Genomic DNA, 19,856 nt, shown 5'->3' with positions numbered 1-19,856 from the left:
CTTCCATGGCTATTGGCCCCTTTTTCTCCTAACACTATTTTCTTCCCTGTCTCCCCACTCCATCGCACCCGCCCTCAGTCTGTGACTTTTCAACCTCCCCTGCCCCTCCCCCACTCTCGTTCGAGTTTTCTTGCCTACTGGCACTCCCGTTTTCATCTTTATTATTGCCATCTTGAAATATGCATGTTCAAGATGCGTGCTGTACAAAAACTTCTAGTGTTTAATGAACTAGATTTTAATGTTACTCATAATATAATAAGATTCTAGGCAACATTCGGGGTATGCCTGGCAACTGACGCCTCTTAGTTCACAAATGGCATTGTTTTAGGGCGGGAGGAGCGGGAGTGTTTTAACTCATGCTTAAAACAAGCACTTTTAATAACTTCCTCTCAATTCAGTGCTATAATCTTGTGTACTGAGGTGACACGCTAAAGAAATGCACTTTTTTGAATTCTGGAGAGACATTATCGCACATTTACATCATGTTTACTGTATGATTAACATGCCGATCATTTTCACGTCTCGCCCACTGGCTCATATACGCTTGGCTCTTCTCCGGCTGGCTTTACCTGCTAATTAATATATTGGCTTGCGCACCTCTAACAAAGAGAGATGAATGGATACATGACAGTGAGCCCGGTAGATGGTAGAAAAATAGACTGGTGCAGACAAACAGAGAAAGTCAGTCTCCATTGCCTCACGTCAGAATCATCACTTTCAATAACCTGGAAATCTGCCAGCAACTCCTGCATGCCCCAACCTCATCCCCCTCACCTATTCTTAGCAGAAGCGGCAGATTCTGAGCTGTGCCCTGCTGGTGCAGAGGAGCACAGCAGAGTCTATAGAAGCGCTAGGATCCCTAGCCTCTCCGGGCGGGCACCTAAGCCTTCCGGGTGCCTTCACACTCAGGATAAATGAATACATTTTGTTCTGTGCTTTAGTCGCCCAACTGTGAGCACTGTCTGGTAGATGAACCTCTGTGTTAATAAACACATTCAACGAGGTGGTTGTGTACAAACAAACAACAGCCACAATACTGTACGTTTTGAACGTGTAGTTAAATAACTGCTCATCGAGTACCTCATTGGCTGATCATTCCATGGCACTACCAAAACTACATTTGGACACATTTGCTCAACTGTAAAAGACTCCCTTCTATGGGTCATTTAACAACTCGGGGCTTTATGGTTAGGTAACCTACTTTAGATGCTGTGTAAAAGAGTAAATACAAAAATTAATGCAATGAAACTAAGCAACCAGTACTGTCTAAAACAGTGTGAAAACTGACACGCATTCTGGCATTTTGTTTAGTTAATGTCGATTTCCTCATAGATGCGAGTACAGTACTGTTAATATCTTAATGAAATCTGCACTCTTTTAAGGCAAAGAATACATTTTCATGTACCCCCGAAGCCCCCCTGCCCCGTTGGCCAACTTCATTGCCTCCCAGTGTTTTGGCGAAAACCAAGACGCAGGAGAGTGAGTCAAATAGTCCAGAAAATGAAGGAGAAGCCGGGATTCAGATTCACATGCTCCGATCCCGATCGCGTTGGTTAGTCTGTAAGCACTACTTTTATTAATGAGTTTCGCATTATTAAAGCACCACGGTGTGCATGTGTGGCAACACTTCACCCATGAGGTACGTGCCAAGCAATTGTTGAGACAATCCACAGTGCTTCTTTTTCAATATAATTATTACGAAGTGCAGGACCTTTCAAGGGATTTTGCACACTACATACATTCACTCCAAAAATAAAATGTGTAGGTAAAAAAGAAATTGCCATTTACAACGTCAATAGCTCTAACTCAAAAATGCGAGACCTATTTGCATTGCAAATGCTTGTTGCAGTTTACGATTGTGCATACCGCGAGACCGATGACACACATGAAAGACTTCTGATGGTTTGGCATTGGTGTCTTTCTTTATTTACAGGAAGATCCCGCCCTTTGAAACTCCTTTGGAAGTAGCACTTAGGTGTGTTAACTGGCCGCGATCGGTGCTGCCTGTATTTCTTTGAAATCCTTCTAAATCTGCGGGAATTTTCAAATGAAGAAATCATTGTAACTGGACTGGAGAAGCAAGAGTATTGTGCTTTGGGAATTTTTCACCATACCACCTGGTGAAAATAAAGGTGTCAGCTAACATTGTTGCCTGTACTCTCTGCAACAGGCAGTTCAGCAGAGAGATTCGTAAAAAAAGGTACTTTTTTGGGACATCAGGCGTGCACACGTAGGAGGGCCATGGATCGTAGGCACCTTTCTCAAGCCGAGCGCTGCTGCCAGCAACAAGCAGATGAGGGAGAGGTGTCCACATCTGCAGCGGGACCATCATCTGGACCTGGGGACAATGCACCAACTCAGGTCCTCAGCAGCATACAGCTATAGCGCGAGGATAATAGCACATGCTTAGATATTTGAACAGATGCTCCAGAATTGTGGTGTCAGGACAGAAGAGTGTCTCCGCTCTCTAGAAACTGCTGGAGCAGAAGTGCCAGCAGCATAAGTAGTTTTTTTCCCTTTTCATTTCAAAATTAGGATGCCCGTGTATTTTAATATTGATGCACCAAATATTAGAAAAAAAGCAAAACACTTTGTTCGAGGCATGTGGGCTGCAGATTACATACTTTGCATACTCCTGCCATCTAGTGTTGGGTCTGAATGTTTGCAAATTGTTTTTCTTCAAAGGGGCATCAACTCCATTGTTAGATTGTATTTTTCCGCCTTCAGATTCGGACGTGTATTGATGCTCTACGCTTCGAAAACGTTTCTTCGGGTTCCCCTTCTAGGAAGGTGAAATCTGACTGCATGGTTACCCCCACTTTTTTCATGGTGTTTTGCTGGTTTTCGCCTTAGTTTGACTAGGATCCTGCTAATCAAGACCCCAGTCTATCTGCTCTCTCCCCTAAATTGGTTGTTCATGTACTTTAGGTAGACTCCAGATTGGATACTGGGGTACCCTTATAAGTCCCTAGTATATGGTATACCATGTACCCAGGGCATAGGTACCCTAGAGGCCTCCCAGGGGCTGCAGCATGTATTATGCCACCCAAAATGACACCACAGGTCTGCTACTGCAGCCTGGGTAAGGTGGTGCATGCACCCCTTACAGAGATATAGGTTTACTATATCTCACCATATACTGCACATATACACCTATCAGTCACCCCTATGACAGGCCTTATCAATCCTGAACGAAGGGTGCTAGGTTTTATGTGAGAGGGTGCCCCCTGCATGAGCAGAGCCCCTCTGCAGCCTTCAGAACCTATTTTCCGGGGTTGTTTGTGATGCAGCCAACCATGCATATTTAAGTGCATTATAACCTCGCGGTAAATGCTAACTTTAAAACAGCTGCTTAGAAAAATGTCGTGTTTGGTGTCAAACACCTTGGAATCATACCTCCCCGCCAGTAACTGGCGGGGGAGGTATGATTCCACCCTTCTAGAGGGACTTATGTGAAACACCTGTACACCCGATACCAGTTTTCTCGACCTGGGCATCACAAAATGGATGCTGCCAGCTACAGACACGAGTCTGCCCTCCTGCTGCTGAGTTGAGCTCCAGCAGGGGAAGGCTTGACAATAGGTTTTCTGTCAAAGGGAGGTGTGACCACCTCCCAGACAGGATTTAGTGTATTGGGGCTGGGTGAGGGCACTCAGAGTGTTTGAAAGTCAGCACTGGGGGCACATTTGGTGTTCCTGTGCATAGTCCAGTTCAAACCGGTTGCAGGAGCCATTTGCTCCTGCTCTGGCGCGAAACTGGACAAAGGACATGGGGGCATATCATCAAGGCGGCGCTATGAAATTATCGCTGCTTTGACGTCCGTTTTCATTCGAAAAGCGGCGATAATTTCATCGCCTTATCAACAAAAACACGCTATCGCGTGTTTTGCTGACTTAACGCCCGTCACAACAACGCCCAGCTTTGCATCTCTAATGAGATGCAAAGTGGGCGTTCCTTCCCAAAATAACTGGAGAAATGTCGATAACCGACATTTCTCCAATTATCAATGGACACGTTAGCATAGCGATAAGAAAAGTAGCGCTAACCGTGCTAACCGCAGTTATCGCTACTTTCCTTACGCTTGCTTTTAGTTTGACTTAGCCATGATATCCAATGGAAGGTGGATATCATGGCTGAGTCGGCCCTGCCCTATCAGCAAGTTATCGCCAAACGTTGTGCAATTATCGCTGGATTTCCAGCGATAATCGCACATTTGGCAGCTTGCGCCTGGAATTTTATTGCTTTTGAGATAAGCGTTGCTGATAGCACGCTATCTCAGCGATAAAATTCAGCGTTAGCGGCGATAATTAACCTCGCGCTAAGCGCGCTGAGCGATAATTATCGCCGGCCCTTGCTGATATGCCCCATGGGTGTAGCCACCCCTCTGTCCTGACCATCTGATAGGTGGGTCCCCAGAGTTTGTCCAATCCCTTCCTTGGGTATAAAGTAGGAACCCTGACTACAGGACTTTAGATTTTACCTGGACTAAACTCTACTACAGAAACCAAGTTCTTTGACGATCTACACTACGCTGGATGACTGAAGAAGCTCCCTTGGAGTAAAGGAGTTACTCCCCTGCAAGGCAGGCACCGTTAACGCATCTGACCGGTTTGCATTTCCCGAGCTCCTGAGGATTCCGAAGATTTCTGCAACACAGGAGGTGGGTTCTCAAGCGTCCCTGAGTTTGATCTGACCTCTCAGCAATTCTGAGACCAGTATCCCTCGTGGGGACCGTGCAACCCGAACCCCTGTGCACCGTGTACTTTTGTAGCAGCATATGCTTTTCGGACATCCCTGAGGCTGTGCTTTAGGCTACTTGTAGTCCTGACCCCGAGCAGTAATTGCACCGAAGATTTCCGGCCTACACTCCACGAGTGTTCTGTGGGCTAGTATTTCGTGATTCAGCTCAAGGTCCCATCGCAATCATTAGTCCGTTGGCCTGTGGGTCCCTGTGAAGGTAACTTTGAATTTCAGTGGGCTTTCCTGGTTGCTCCAGACGTGCCCTGACCCTCCATAGCTTGGGGAGTCCCCAGAACCTCGCTGGCCCTCACCGAAGCTTATTTCCTCTGCCCGCGTGTGTTGCAGTTGCCAAGGCTTATTGGTGTTCAATCCGGACACTGACCCCCAGCACTCGACATCCTTCGTGGGACAGCTCACCTCTGGGCTTTGGTTGTCATCGACTTCTCCTGGTCCCCGTGGCTGCAGAGTCAAGCATCGCATTTTTTCACCGGAAGCACCCGACATCGGTGGGTATTCGTCTATCGTGCCCCTGGTCACCCTGAAGTGATCTTGACTCTGTCCCCTCTGCTTTCAGGTTATTCTCACCTCGGATCCAGTCGTGGATTCCACTGGACACTTTTCATCTTCCCGGCAGCAGCACTTTTCCGCATCACGCCATTGTAAACGACGAAGGTTTCCGACATCACTTGACCCCTATGCACCCAGCTCCTCTGAGATAGGTAACACGGGTATCTCGGTACTCTCAAGGGTGCTGGCCTTAAAACATTCTATGTTTGAAATGGTTTGCTTAAAGTCTTCTCCAAAGTGTCCTTAATCTTTAAAATTCCAACCGCGACTTTCCCATAGGATTGTACGGAGCTTGCGCCTGTGTTCACACACTGCACCCGTCCTCCGTGGGTTCCCTGTGTCACTACTGTCGGTGGTTCCTTGGGGTCCCGGCGATTCTACATGCTCTAGGCACTGTGTCTAGTTAAGTTGTGGTTGTTATACCACTTTCTTGGAATATGGTTTGGTCTCTGCCCTGGAGCCCACTGTGTATTGTGCTATTTACTCTCGTTCTAGTGATTTAATATTGTGTACTTTGTGCTCTAATCTTATAAAGAGGTTAGTAGAGAGTGTTTAGTAAATCTCTTGTGTGGTTCTCCTCTTATTTGGTTATTCAGGAGCTTCTAATCTGGTAAAACAAGCTGCTTTACATTCCTTCGAGATTTAGCCTGAAGGCTGCTCTCCATAGCTACCACTAGGATAACTTTCAATAAAGGTTGTCTTTAACCTTATCATCAATAAGGGTTGTTTGGACTAGTACAAGGTGCCCACTTTAATTAGTGGTCAGCATATACCAGGCCAACTTCTCACACCCCTTGGTGTGCAATCCACTCTACCCGCGTCGGTATTGTTTCAAGCGCGTATCCCACTTCTCCGCGTATTATATTAGCTGAGGAAAACCTTTATTTTGATGAAAGATCTTGGAAAAGCCAACTGGCCTAAACGCATCAGTCCACTTCGTAGACAATGGAACGGACTCCATTTAAATTCTACGCTCGGTGTGCTGCCAAGTATACGCACACCGACTGGCATGAAGTGTGCAACTTGTGCATGTCTCCAGAGCACAACGAAGAAGACTGCGACGTGTGCAAATTATTTCGATCGAAGAAACCGCTCCGTGATCATCAGGCTCAATATCGCGAGCTGCAGAGTCAAAACTTAGAATACACGCCTGACATCTTCGGAGAAGAAATCAAGCAAGAATTTGATGCCCACGGGGAAGAACAAGAGGAACTTGTCTCCATCCCGGAATTGGACTCCGAGTCGTAAGAAGACTTGCCACAAGGTCAACGTACTGTGAGTACCGAACACTCCTTAACCCAAAATCGAAATCAGCCAAAACGAAAGGCTTCGGTCCCACACCCGCCTTCGGGCCACGTTCGGCACTGACAAGATGTTTCCCACACCCCGCCCTCCGGCTTGGCACTGAAACATGTCTCTAAGCCTTCCGGCTCGGGATTGAGTCGGCCGAAGACTGGCACCGAGCCAAAACTTTCAGGCTCGAAGCCAAAAACCACTCCGGAGCCGACATCCTTGCCCCTGAAGACAAAGCCTCCTTCGGCATCGAAACCTTTTGCAGCCAAAAGTGATTCCACCCCCCAAAACCTAAAACTGTGGCTCCGAAGGAGCAGGATCTGGTTTTCAATGCCCCAACACCCAAATTGGACCCAAAACAAAAAGAACTCTACATAAATCCTGATACAGGAAGTGTTCATACTAAGTCACCTCAGAAACGCAAACCTAAGTCAGAAGAAGAACCTTTCTTTATTCCTTTCAAGAGGAAGAATGTGGGTACTAACCCTCCCCCTCCTCCTCTTTTACCACGTCCGCCTACACCAACCTCTCCATCTTTGCATCATTTACTAATTACACCAACTAACTCTCCACCACCACCTGATGACAATGTTGATGGGGATGGGGGGACAATATTTTACCCAAAGATCGCTGTAAGGATTATCACACAGGTTCGCCTACAGATAACGACCCAGATCTTCACCCTGCAAAGTCACCGCCTCCTGATAACAATGTAGGGCATCTAGAATCACTTGCTAGAGCTGCAGAATATCATGGGGTGCAGATACACAAGGAATCTTTAGAGGAAGTATTCCAGTTTGAAACGCTCGGTACCACACATAGGGCTAGACTCACTCTGCCTATGCCTAAAAGCACGAGACATGATGATGACATCTTCAAAGATCGTGTGCGGGCCTCGCATTCTCACCCCCAGAATTGATAAAAAATATAAATCTGCTTCCTCAGATCCAGTCTTTATTAAAGGACAGTTACAACAAGACTCTTTGCTGGTCTCTAATGCCTGTAAACGGGACAATTCACGGACTACAGGGGAGGCTCCCCCTCCAGACAAAGAGTCAAAACTATTAGATGCCTCTCGTAGATGAGTAGCTGCCCAAGCAGCTAATCATTGGCGCATCGCCAACACCCAGGCCCTGCTAGCCAGATATGATAGGGCACACTGGGGCGAAACGGAGCAGTCGCTACAACACCTCCCAGATGAACACAAAGCAAAAGCCCAGGACTTTGTCCAGGAAAGGAAACTCCTATCCAATTCCTCAATAAGATGCGCTTTAGACGCTGCAGTTACCGCAGCTAGAGAGATCAACACTAGTGTGTTACTCAGGAGGCACGCATGGTTTAGGATTTCTGGTTTCAAACCTGAAGTACAACAGTCTGTTTTAAATACCCCTTTTGACAAAGAACATCTCTTCGGGCCTGAAGTAGATAAAGCATTGAAAAAAATGAAAAAGGGCACAGAGGTAGCCAAGTCTATGGGAGCTCTGCAGTCTCCCGCTAATCAGGGCTCCGTTCGTCGCTCCTTCTCCCATAGGGGTTCTAAAACTATGTCCTCAGACAACACGGCCGCGTCCTACAAAGGCAACAATCAATCTTCCTCTACAAGGGGCTTCTTTAGAGGAGGATACAGAGGCAACAACAACAAAGGTCGAGGCAGGGGGACTTCACAGTTTAATTTCCACTCCCCCAACAAGCAGTGACTTGCCTACCTTTCCCCACGATCATCTAACACGCTTCGGGGATGTCTTCTACAATTCCTCCCCATTTGGCAATCTATCACCACAGACAAATGGATATTAGGAATTATCCAACATGGTTGTTGCCTGGAGCTTATCAACAATCCTCCAAACATACCACCACGCTCTCACAAAATGTCACCAGCACATTTACATCGATTTCAGCAAGAAGTAGAGTCTCTCCTTTCCATAGAACCTGTGCCGTTACAACATCAAGGGACAGGTGTGTACTCCCTGTACTTTCTCAGCCCCAAAAAGGACGGCTCCTTGAGACCTATCTAGACCTCAGAGAACTAAACCTCTACAAACTGTCTGAGCACTTCCACATGGTAAGACTTCAACAAGTGCTCCCACTTCTACAGCAGGGCGGTTTTATGTCCACTCTAGACTTCAAAGACGCATATTTCCCTATTCCAATTCATCCCGCTCACCCCATAGTCATCATAGCGGGTCACCATTACCAATTCAAAGTGCTACCGTTTGGAGTCACCGCTGCTCCCAGTATTTACCAAATGCCTGGCAATAGTCGCAGCACATCTGAGAAGACAGCACATCCATGTCTTCCCATACCTGGAAGACTGGCTCATCAAAGTCTCCAACACACTGTTCTCTTACTTCACCAACTAGTGTTTGCAGTGAATGTGCTGAAGTCTCATCTACAGCCTGCAAACACGCAAGCATATCTGGGAGCCACGATAGACGCTCAGAAAGCTCTTGTCTCTCCCAATACAGCCAGGATTCACAGTATTCCGTCCCTTCTCACTCAATTCCAGCCGAACCAATCATTACCAGCATAAGTAGTCATGCGACTGCTAGGGATGGTGGCGTCTTGCATTATAATTGCTCCCCACGCAAGACCTCACATGCGTCCCCTTCAAGAATGCTCAGCAAGTCAGTGGAACCAGTCGTAGGGTCAATTAACCGATCTAGTGTTGGTAGACGGCCGCACCCATCACTCTCTACAGTGGTGAAACCCTCAAAATGTGTCCAAAGGGCGGCCCTTTCTCGACCCTGCTCCACAGACAGTGCTAACAGCAGACACATCGCTCACTGGTTGGGGCGCTCACCTACAAAGACACAATATCCAAGGATTATGGACTGTAAAGTACAAGAGCCTCCATATAAATCACCTAGAGCTACTAGCAGTGTTTCTAGCGCTCAAAGCCTTTCAGACTCCCCTAATACGCAAAACTGTCCTATTCCATACAGACAACATGACAGCTATGTATTACATACAAAACAGGGGGGGACACACTCTCTCCAACTGTCACGCCTAGCACAAGCCATTTGGAAATGGGCTATACATCACAAAATGCATCTCCTAGCAGAACATCTTCCAGGAGTAAACAATCCAATTGCAGACCTTCTCACAGACAGAGGCAGCAAATTCACGAGTGGGAACTTGATCCCCAAATCCTTCTTCCCTACTTTCAGGAATAGGGGTCTCCTCACATAGACCTGTTCGCCACAGATCAAAATGCCCAAACTTTGTCTCCCGGTTCCCACACCCGCTCTCCAAAGGCAATGCCCTATGGATGAACTGGTCAGGGATATTTGCCTACGCTTTTCCGCCTCTCCGACTCATTCCTCTGGTAGTTCGGAAGCTCAGACAATCATCACTCAAACTCATTCTCGTAACTCCCACATGGGCATGTCAACCTTGCTTCACCACCCTGCTAGAGCTCTCAGTAGGTCCACACCAAAAGCTGCATCTCAACTCCAGTCTCCTCACTCAGAGCCATGGAGAAATCAGACATCCAAATCCCAAAGAACTCAACCTGGCGATCTGGCTCCTGAAGTCATAGAGTTTGGTTACTCACATTTACCACCAGACTGTATCAATTTCCTAAAGGAGGCTGGGAGACCTACTACCAGGGCGTGGAAAAAATGTGTTATATACTGTAACAATAACAATATCAGTACCCTTGATGCGTCAGTACAAAACATCATCTGTTCTCTTTTACACTTGCAGCAATCTGGATTAGCGTATACATCCATTAGATTGCATTTAGCAGCAGTGGCTGCATACTCACAAATCAGACAACACTTATCTCTATTCAGAGTACCAGTGATTAAGCCTTTATGGAAGGACTAAAGAGAGTAATAGCGCCAAGAGTTCCACCTGCACCAGAAGGGAACTTGAACATAGTCCTTACAAGGCTCATGGGTCCACCTTTTGAACCAATGCACAGGTGTCCATTACAATTCCTCTCATGGAAGGTGCTTTTCTTATTGCAATCACTTCCCTAAGGAGAGGTGGCAAACTGCAGGCACTAACTATCCAAGAACCTTTCTTTCAACTTCACAAAGACAACGTGGTTCTTCGAACCAATCCCAAATTTCTACATAAAGTGCCTTCTGCTTTTCAAATCAATCAATCTGTTGAGCTACCTGTGTTCTTTCCTCATCCTGATTCTGTATCAGAACGAGCTCTACACACACTAGCTGTTAGAAGAGCTCTACTATATTATTTAGAAAGAAGAAAAGATTTTCGTAAAACAAAGCAGCTTTTTGTTGCTTTTTCGCCACCACAAAAAGGCAATCCTTGAAGACAGCACCCAGAGTCTTCATCAAATGCATGGCCCCGATGGCAGTGTTTCTCCGACGATCTCGCCACCAGATTTTCCCCTACGTGGACGATTGGCTAATCAAAGGTTTGTCCTTCCAGGCAGCGAATAAGTCTACAGAAGCCTGCATGTAGCTCTTGCAGTCCCTACTAGTCCACCTCAATGAGGAAAAATCATCTGCTCCACCTGAACGAGTAAAAATCATCTCTCATTCGTTATAGGTCACTGGTTTTCCTAGGAGAAATCCTGGATGCAAAGTTTGCAAAGGCCTTTCCCACAGCAAAAAGGATTTCACGTCTTCAAAAGATAACACTTCTGTCTTTAAAAAAGTCAGTTTCTGTATGGGCATATACATATATTCTAGGGATGACGTCATCCTGCATCCCGTTAATCCCCAATTACAGACAAAACCACCACCATGTTCTATCTGCTCAAACAGAGTGGGTGAGATCTCGGGTTCTCTCAGCTCAAGCACAACAGATATGGGAGTGGTTAATAACCAATAGCATCTCATTAAAGGTAGAGCATATATTCCAGGAGTACAAAACGAGTGGCCCGACTCCTTCAGCAGGGACACCAAAGAGTGTCACAAGTGGGAGCTTAGCGACAAGCAAGTACAAAGAGTCCTCAAGTTGTTGGGTTATCCAACCTTCGATCTATTCACTACGTCCCTCAACAAAAAATGAAATCTCTTAGCAGGCAGAGTTCCTCAGCCAGGAAACACCTTTAACTTGTCCTGAGTTGGGATGTTTGCTTACGCATTCCCCGTTCCCTCTGATTTCAAGGATTCTATAAAAAATGAAACAAGAACTGTGTCATCTCATTCTCATTGCCCAGCGTGGGGCAGACAGTACCAATCAGAGTGCTCTCCTAGTCCGTTTCGACCAGCAGAGAATCTCCTCCCAATGAACCATGGGCAGGTGCTTCACCCACAGATTCGCACTGTTTAATTGTCGGCTTGGCTCCTCACCACTCTGAATTCGGAGCTCTGACAATATCTGACGAATCAAGTCAATAATTTAAAAGCCCAAGCTCCTTCTACCCTCAAGTGCTTCTCAGCGAAATGGAAGAGGTTCTGTGCATGGTGTTCTTCAGTCGTATTCTCCTCTTTCTTCAAAACCACAATCCGGTCTTCCTCAATCATCCATAAAGGTACACTTGACGTCCATTTCCAAGTACAGTCGGCGGTCTGGCCAATTGTCCTTGTGGTCTAACAGGCTTGTCAAGGAATTTATGAGAGGTCTCTTCAGGGTACTTTTGCTTCTTCTTTAACAGCTGCCAGTCCTGGTTTAGCATGTGCTGCATCAGGTCTTTGGACTGCACTGATACTTACTTTCTCTGCTTCTGGTACTTGAGTTTGTCCTTTCACAGCTGCCACTCCTGGTTCAGCATTTGATGAAATCTCTTAGCGAGTGTTAGACTTGGCAACTTTTGGCGTGTTTCCCCTGTCTTTTTGCTTCCTGACCTCCCGGCTTTGACACTGTTTTTGCTGGTTTAGTGTCGCTGCACACTTTCTCACTGCTGTTCAGTGTTAAAGTGCTAGTGCTCCTGTTGTAAATTGTTGTTATGGATTGGTTATTCCATGATTGATTAGTTGATTTACTAGTCTGTCCCTAGTACTGTGTGTGCCCAGGGCCTGTAAATAAATCAAATGCTGCTAGTGGGCTTGCAGCACTGGTTGTGTCACCCACACAAGCCGCCCTTCGAAGGTAACCGAGACCTGCCACTGCAGTGTCTGTGTACAGTCTAGTACTGCCATGTCGACTTGCCAAGTGCACCCACGTGCTAGGCCCTAACCTTCCCTCTTCCTACATGTGAGTCACCCCTAAGGTAGGCCTAAGGTACCGCTGTGGGCAGGGTGCAGTGTATGTTAAAGGTAGAACATGCCCTGATGTGTGTGGCTTGTCCTGATAGTGAAATACTGCCAATTTAGTTTTTCACTATTAAAAGGCTATCTGGACCATAGGAAAGCATGGGCGTTAATTTACATCTTATAAATATAACTTCCCATTGGGACCAGATAGGAAAGTAAAGTTTAGTATGCCTGAACTCAGAATCTAAAGATGCATCTTTTAGTAAAGGTGATTTTTACATGCTGCGTTTGAAAATACCACTTTTAGAAAGTATGTCTTTTCTTGCTTAACCATTCTATGTGCCTCTGCTAGGATGTGTATTGACTGTCTAGCTTTGGAGCGACAGAAGTTGGGGATTTGCAGTGGCTCCTGAGAGTCTGGATGAGTCGGGGCTGAGCTGAATAAACCTGGGCTGCATTTAGAGTAGTAGGAGGATATTTTCCTGCACCTGCGCCTGGTCTGCTGCAGACAATGCTGTCTCTGCCTCCTTCTGGGAAACGGGGCCAGAGAGGACCAAACTGGTCTGGACTGAGCACAGACACTCTCCCTAAGAGGATAAAGGAATACAGAGTATAAATATTGGGGCCCGGACCCCAGAACTTTCGAATTCTTTTGGACCAAGAAGACTGCCAAGAAGAAGAGCTGGAGAAGCTGTGAGGAGGAACTACCACTTTTCTGAGTGCTTTGCTGTGTTGGCCTACAGTGGCTGCTTTTGTCTTGGGGAGTGAAAGGACTGAACTGAACTTTCTGCAACTTCTTTATTGTGTTTTTCCAAGGGCTTGAGGTAGGGCTTGCCCCCTGTTCAAGAAGTATCAGGAACAGCAAAAACTTCAAGTTCTTCTGCCATCAGCACTGGGAACTGTGTGTTTTGTGCTACAACAGAAGAAGAAGCAACTGTGCTGTCTACGGTGCTGCTGTCGACTCCATGTCCTGGAGGCACTGCAGAGGGCACTGCCGCACCGCAACCCTGGTCTCCCCGATGACACCACCCGACGATGCCTTAGCCGTTGCTCGCACCGTGGCATTTGGGAACCGCACTTCTCACCGCCTCGCTTCACGCCGCCGCCTTGGTATCCCTAACGCCACCTCTCCACGCCGCGATTGATGCTGCTGCTTGCACCGTGGTTCGAGGGCACCACTCGTAAGTTACACGACACACCACCCTCATCCACACCGTAACCTTGGCCCTCTGATGCCGGTGCCATCGACTCCAGTTGGTCAGCCGATGACAGCGCTTCAGCAACGATGACGCCGCTGCTTGCACCGTGACCTGCCAGCACTGCGAGGAGTACCGCATCACTTTGCACTGCAGCCCTGGTCTCACCGATGCCGCTGGACGACCGTCATCGACGCCGGCGCTCCCGACTTCAACCGCGATGAGTTCCATCTGCAACACGTGTGACTTCAAGGGCCCGACGAACCCTGCACTGACCTTCGGAACTGATGCCTGCGGACGCTGGCTTTACGGCGCTCATCGAGAGGTTGCTGACGCCGTACATATCTAAATGTACTGTTTTGCGCCCCGACACCATAGCTGGCCGTGACACCGCAGTCGGCCAGAACTGTTTGGATTTGTTGCTCACAACTCCGTGATAGCCCCACACTGAGTAATTGACTTCAAGGAACTGTATTTCAAGTTTATTTTGACTATTGAAGCTCGCTGAGAACTGTATGGTGGATTTTTATCGTTTTTGTTCTTGTTTTGGATATATAAAAATATTGAATATTTTTCTAAACTGGTTTGGTGTCCTTTTGTAGTGTCTTCACTGTATTACTGTTGGTTATGTGCAAATACTTTACTCACTGCCTCGAAGATAAGCCTGAATGCTCGTGCCAAGCTACCAAGGGTGTGAGCAGGGGCTATTTTAGGAGTGTAATACCTTATCCTGACTAGAAGGAAGGGTCCCTACTTGGGCAAATGTGCAAACCCTTGCCAAATAGAGACCCCCATTTCTAACAGCAAGCATCTTACTAAGCTGGAGTTTGTGTTTCTCTGTATTTTTCCCTTGCTTATTGCATTACTGCTACCGTTAAGTTTCGCTACTCGAGGCAATTAACACGGCACAGAGAAGCACATTGAAAACCGTTAGTGGACCAGTGTATCTACTCCAGGAATCTGTCATGAGGCACTGTGTTCTGAAACACTGACATGGTGTCTACTGTGAACTGAGCTGTCTCTAAGTGCCTGTGTGAGTTCGGGTTAAAGCTGTGTGTTTATAGAGGGTCAAAAGTAGGAGCTCTGGAGTTGAGCCCAGTGGGTGATAAAAGTGGCCTCCCTGCAGAGCACACAGCACAGTGGTCGTGTGTGCCAACTGTAATTGTGAATCCGTGCGAAAGGGCCTGGTAGAGGTGCACAGCTGTAGAAATATTGACAGAATGAAAAGAAGGAAAGTCGGTGCTTATGGTGAGTGGGTTTTTATGCTTGGGGGTGGCGAAGTGAAGGAGATGCAGGAAGTACACCTACAAGGAGAGAGTGAAAGGAGTGTTGAAGAGAAAGAAGATGAGGTGTGAGATATGCAGATGGAGAATTTCAGAAACGTGTGCAAGAAAAGGACGTAAGTGTCTAAGAAAAAAAGACTGCAGAGGAAAGGTGTGTGAAGGGGTGAACGGGAGTGGTTGAGTCACTGAACACCACTAATCCTTCCACAAACCGTGGTAGTGTTTAAATGACACTTGCATACTTTCAGAATCGAAGCATTTCCAATTCTAATCATTCACATCAAGATGAATGTTACTCCTTTATATTATTCAACTCACAGCTTCAGCAAAGGCAATAGTTCTGGCTTGTTTAGGCTGTTGTTGTGTTGTATATCTGAAAGCTATAATAGAAAGCTCACATCGAGGCACCAAATTATTAGTCGAGTGGCACTCGATGGGAACCACAGGATTTTAGTGGACGTGCTTGAAGCCACGCCCTTAATTGCATAGGCCACACCTCTTGGAGAGGATTGCTAAATATGCCCTTTGTATAGACCCCCCGCCTACACACGTTTCTCATCTCACTTAAAGGCCTGGGTGCGCTTGTCTCCTCTTGCGATGGATTTGTAAGTGATGCCTCTGGTTCCAAAGATGGCGCTGGCCGGCAAACAGGAGCCAATGAAGTTCCATCAGGTTGGTGGTGATGTGGTCATATTTCTTCAGCCCTGAATGAGACGTGCAGCGTTCTGTAGGAGATCCCAAGGGGGTGCCAGTGTGGAGTCCGGGGTCCATGGAGTAGGGCATTACCGCCATATAAATGCAAACGTATGAGGCCTGAACAGCAGTCCTGAAGTTGTTTTCTGTAAGAAACAGCTTAATTTTCTTCAGATGACAGAGCTGGTACCAGGTCGTCTTTCTTTTTTTGGCAGCGAGTTCCTTGTTTGTGTCCTGGGTGAATCTGTATAATGGCATTTAGTGAAGGCTGCCAAGGCTCCTGGCATTGAGCCAGGTTTGTACTGTTTCTTGTTTGTTGTTCTTGGCAAATAACAAGAATTCTGTCTTGGGCGGTTTGAGGTCAGGCAGGTGCTGTACATTCAGGTCAGAACGATGCAAGCAGTATTTGAGGTTTGAATGTGTAAAGGAGCTGAGACTTTCAAGCAGCTCTCTGTATCATCAGCATAATGGTGAGTCTTGATGCTGTTATCTGTGAGCCGAGCGGCTCCATGAGAGGTTGACGGAGTGGCGTTGTGTCTCTTCACCATACTGATGAATCTTAATGCTGTTATCTGTGAGTGGAGCACCGAGTGGCTCCATGTAGAGGTTGATGGAGTGGCGTTGTGTCTCTTCGTCATACTGGTGAGTCTTGATGCTGTTATCTGTGAGTGGAGCACCGAGCGTCTCCATGAGAGGTTGACGGAGTGGCGTTGTGTCTCTTTGCCATACTGATGAATCTTAATGCTGTTATCTTTGAGTGGAGCCCCGAGCGGCTCTTTGTAGAGGTTGACGGAGTGGTGTTGTGTATCATCGACCTATCAGTGAATCTTGATGCTGTCTGTGAGTGAACACCGAGCGGCTGCATGAGAGGTTGACGGAGTGGCGTTGTGTCTCTTCGCCACACTGATGAATCTTAATGCTGTTACCTGTGAGTGGAGCACCGAGTGGCTCCATGTAGAGGTTGATGGAGTGGCGTTGTGTCTCTTTGTGATACTGGTGAGTCTTGATGCTGTTATCTGTGAGTGGAGCACCGAGCGTCTCCATGAGAGGTTGACGGAGTGGCGTTGTGTCTCTTTGCCATACTGATGAATCTTAATGCTGTTATCTTTGAGCAGAGCGCCAAGCAGCTCCATGTAGAGGCTGAAGATGACAGCAGAGGGTATAGAGCCCTGGCCGATGCTACAGGTGATGGGGACGTTTTGGAACCTGAAGGAACCTTTTGTACAAACTAGTGTCTGTTTTGTAGCCATTGGTTGTCGTTTTACGAGCACACCTCTGTTGTTGACATCCGTTGTGTGCTAATTTGCATGGTGCATATCTCCACATACGTCCTGTATGAGCTATAGTGCTCAATGAAGACAGTTTGTATATTCTCTCTATGCTCAGGCACACAGAGATAGCACCCCGACATTGTCGGGGAGCCATGTTTACATGCTGCGGGGCAGTTAGGGGATAGGAACCTGCGTCATGAAGCTGATCACTCTACCAACCTCTCTTTACAGCTGCGTGACAGTGAAAAGACGGCCTCTTGCACAGACACCAGCAGGGAAGGGACCAGGAAAAGATCATTGAAGGATGCAAGAAACAGGCCCTCAGAGGAGAAGGAGGGCAGCAGAGGCACCTCACAGTCGCCCAAGAAACCGGTGAGGCCCTTTCAGCGTAATATCGAGATATACGTTCAGCTAAGCTGTACATCCAACAGTGATACCGAGAGTATGCGTGGGTTCATGAGTGTGAGTCTGTGTGTTCACGCCTGCGTGTGCACATATGTATTCATGTGTACCCTTCCACATGTGCTTGTAACATTTATGTGCACACCCAAGAGCAGCATCCCTCATGCCTGTGAAAGTCGGTGTGAGAGTATCTGTGTGAGCTTGCCTATGTGTCTCTTGTTCCTCGCCTCCACCTCCACGTGCACCACTGTTTATCAGCTGTATTCGTTCTGTACAACTACCAGAAGGGACTACAGATTTGTTGTTACATCTTCACCTGTATCCTACTTCAAGTCCTTTATTCCTATTTATATTTATTTATACACTGGAGTCTGCAATTCCTCTATACCGGACCCTCGCTTGTTTCCTGATTGCAAGTGACGTGTGGTGGCTCTAATCGCCTGTAATTAAGAAATGAACTGGGACCAGATGTACGATCGTTCTTAGCGATGGGAAACGAAAAATCAGGCCGTTTGCAACCGCTAAAAAGGGTTGTAGTATGCACAAATCCCATTTTGCGTGTCGGGAACCTATTATCAACTCGCAAAATAGGGTTTGCGAATCACTATTAGGAAGGGGCATGTCCAGGGCATCGCTTCCTAATAGCAAGCTGCACTGGTATGTACGATTGCTTTGTGACTGCAAATGCCGTTGCAAAATAATTGCAGTTACCACCTACTTCAAGTAGGTGGTAAGCCTTTACCCTTTGTGAATGTATGCATTGTGTGCTTCATAAATGAAAAGAAAACCATTATTTTTTTTCTTTTAAGTGCATCCCTTTTTCCTATAAGTTGCTTTATTTAAAAAGCAAACCCAGACATGGTGGCCTGCTGTCCACAGCAGGCCACCATCCTTGTGTTCCTGCCCATTCCCAATGGGTCACAATTGCGACCTGCTTCATGAAAATTGAGGCAGGCCATTTCCGACCCAATTGGGAATCGCTAAATGTGTCTAAGACACATTAGTACATTCCATTTTGCGAGTTGCAAAAAATTGCAGTTTGCGACTCGCAAAACAGAATGGTCGTACATACGGCCCCTAGTCCCTCAACTATAATAATTTCTTACAATTGAGTTCTGATGTCATAATGCCTGCTGGTAGAGCCAGCAGACAAGGGGAACGGCAGATGACGCAGCTTAATTAATGCTGCAGTTAAAGCATTTTTTCAATCTGACTGGTTTTACAATAATCTAAAATATATTTTGCAACAAATATCGATCCGCTTTTTCGGTGTGCTTAGTTTTAAAATACTGATTCTACTTTTATTCTTCATGTCTGCAAACTTTCTATCTTTTTCACGTAATAGAGCAACATACAAAGGATTTAAGTGGTTCGTGAGAGGGGTGATGGTGTGACCATGGAATAAAGATCCCTCTGCCACACGTTATAAGGATATTGGGGCATATTAACAAGAACAGTATCACCGCATTAACAGCACTTTTTGCCGCTAAAGCGGCGATATTTTCATCGCCCTATTTACAAGGTGGTACTAACATGCATTAGCGCATGTTAGCACCCATTTTCCCGACACCTCACTTTGCATCTCTAATGAGATGCAAAGTGGGCGTCACTGGGCGTTCCCCTGACGGACTACCGTTTAAAATATCGCTAGATGTACATCACGATATTTACAAGGAGGCCCGCGCATTTTAGCAGATGTCAGTTTCTGGCGAAAACCGCCATTTTTCGCCAAAAACTAACATCTGCTAAAATGCTGACTTACCTATACTTAACAATTGGGGTGGATTATGCTGATACGACCACAGGAAAACCAGCGATGTTCCATGTAAAACACCGCTATCGCTGGAAAATTATCGCCATTGCACTATGCGTTGTTGATACAGCGTTAGCATGGCGATAATTGCCTGCGATAGCCGGCGATAAATAAATTCTCGCTAAGAGCCAGCCAGCGATAATATGCCCCATTAGAAGTCCCCTCAGAGCGCAATGACCTTATGAAGGAAGTCAGAATGTGGCCTCATTCCTCTATGTGGTCAGTGACTTGCAATATCCTTATAATGTATGTCAGGGTGTAATTTATCCCATATATTGTTGCCAATCATTCATCAATTCTTACACTTTTAGTAACTGAGATGAGTCTTCTGCCTCCAGAGACCACTCACTGGACCCAGGATCACTCCTCGTACTTTCTCTGTGATTGGTTGACTATAATCAAGTAGTCCCTGTTTATGTCTGGCTATAGAAGGCTTTGCTTGACAAGCTCATGGAACTGAAATACACTACACGCACACAGAGGGA

The 19,856-nt window shown here is 46.6% G+C and overlaps 1 protein-coding gene across 1 annotated transcript in view; it reads left to right on the top strand.

The window, feature by feature from the left end:
• LOC146783117 (uncharacterized) overlaps nucleotides 1–19,856 on the top strand; it is a 384,584-nt gene that overhangs the window by 31,363 nt on the left and 333,365 nt on the right. Inside the window, exon 4 of the mRNA XM_085638236.1 lies at nucleotides 17,388–17,528. Within this exon, the coding sequence (XP_085494362.1) occupies nucleotides 17,388–17,528 (141 nt within the window). The remainder of the gene's footprint in view (nucleotides 1–17,387; nucleotides 17,529–19,856) is intronic.

This window comes from Triturus cristatus, chromosome 12 (assembly GCF_964204655.1).
Source record: "Triturus cristatus chromosome 12, aTriCri1.1, whole genome shotgun sequence".
Lineage (NCBI taxonomy): Eukaryota > Metazoa > Chordata > Amphibia > Caudata > Salamandridae > Triturus > Triturus cristatus.
The sequence above is the reverse complement of the archived record's forward strand: the minus strand, read 5'-3'. Positions and strand labels throughout refer to the sequence as shown.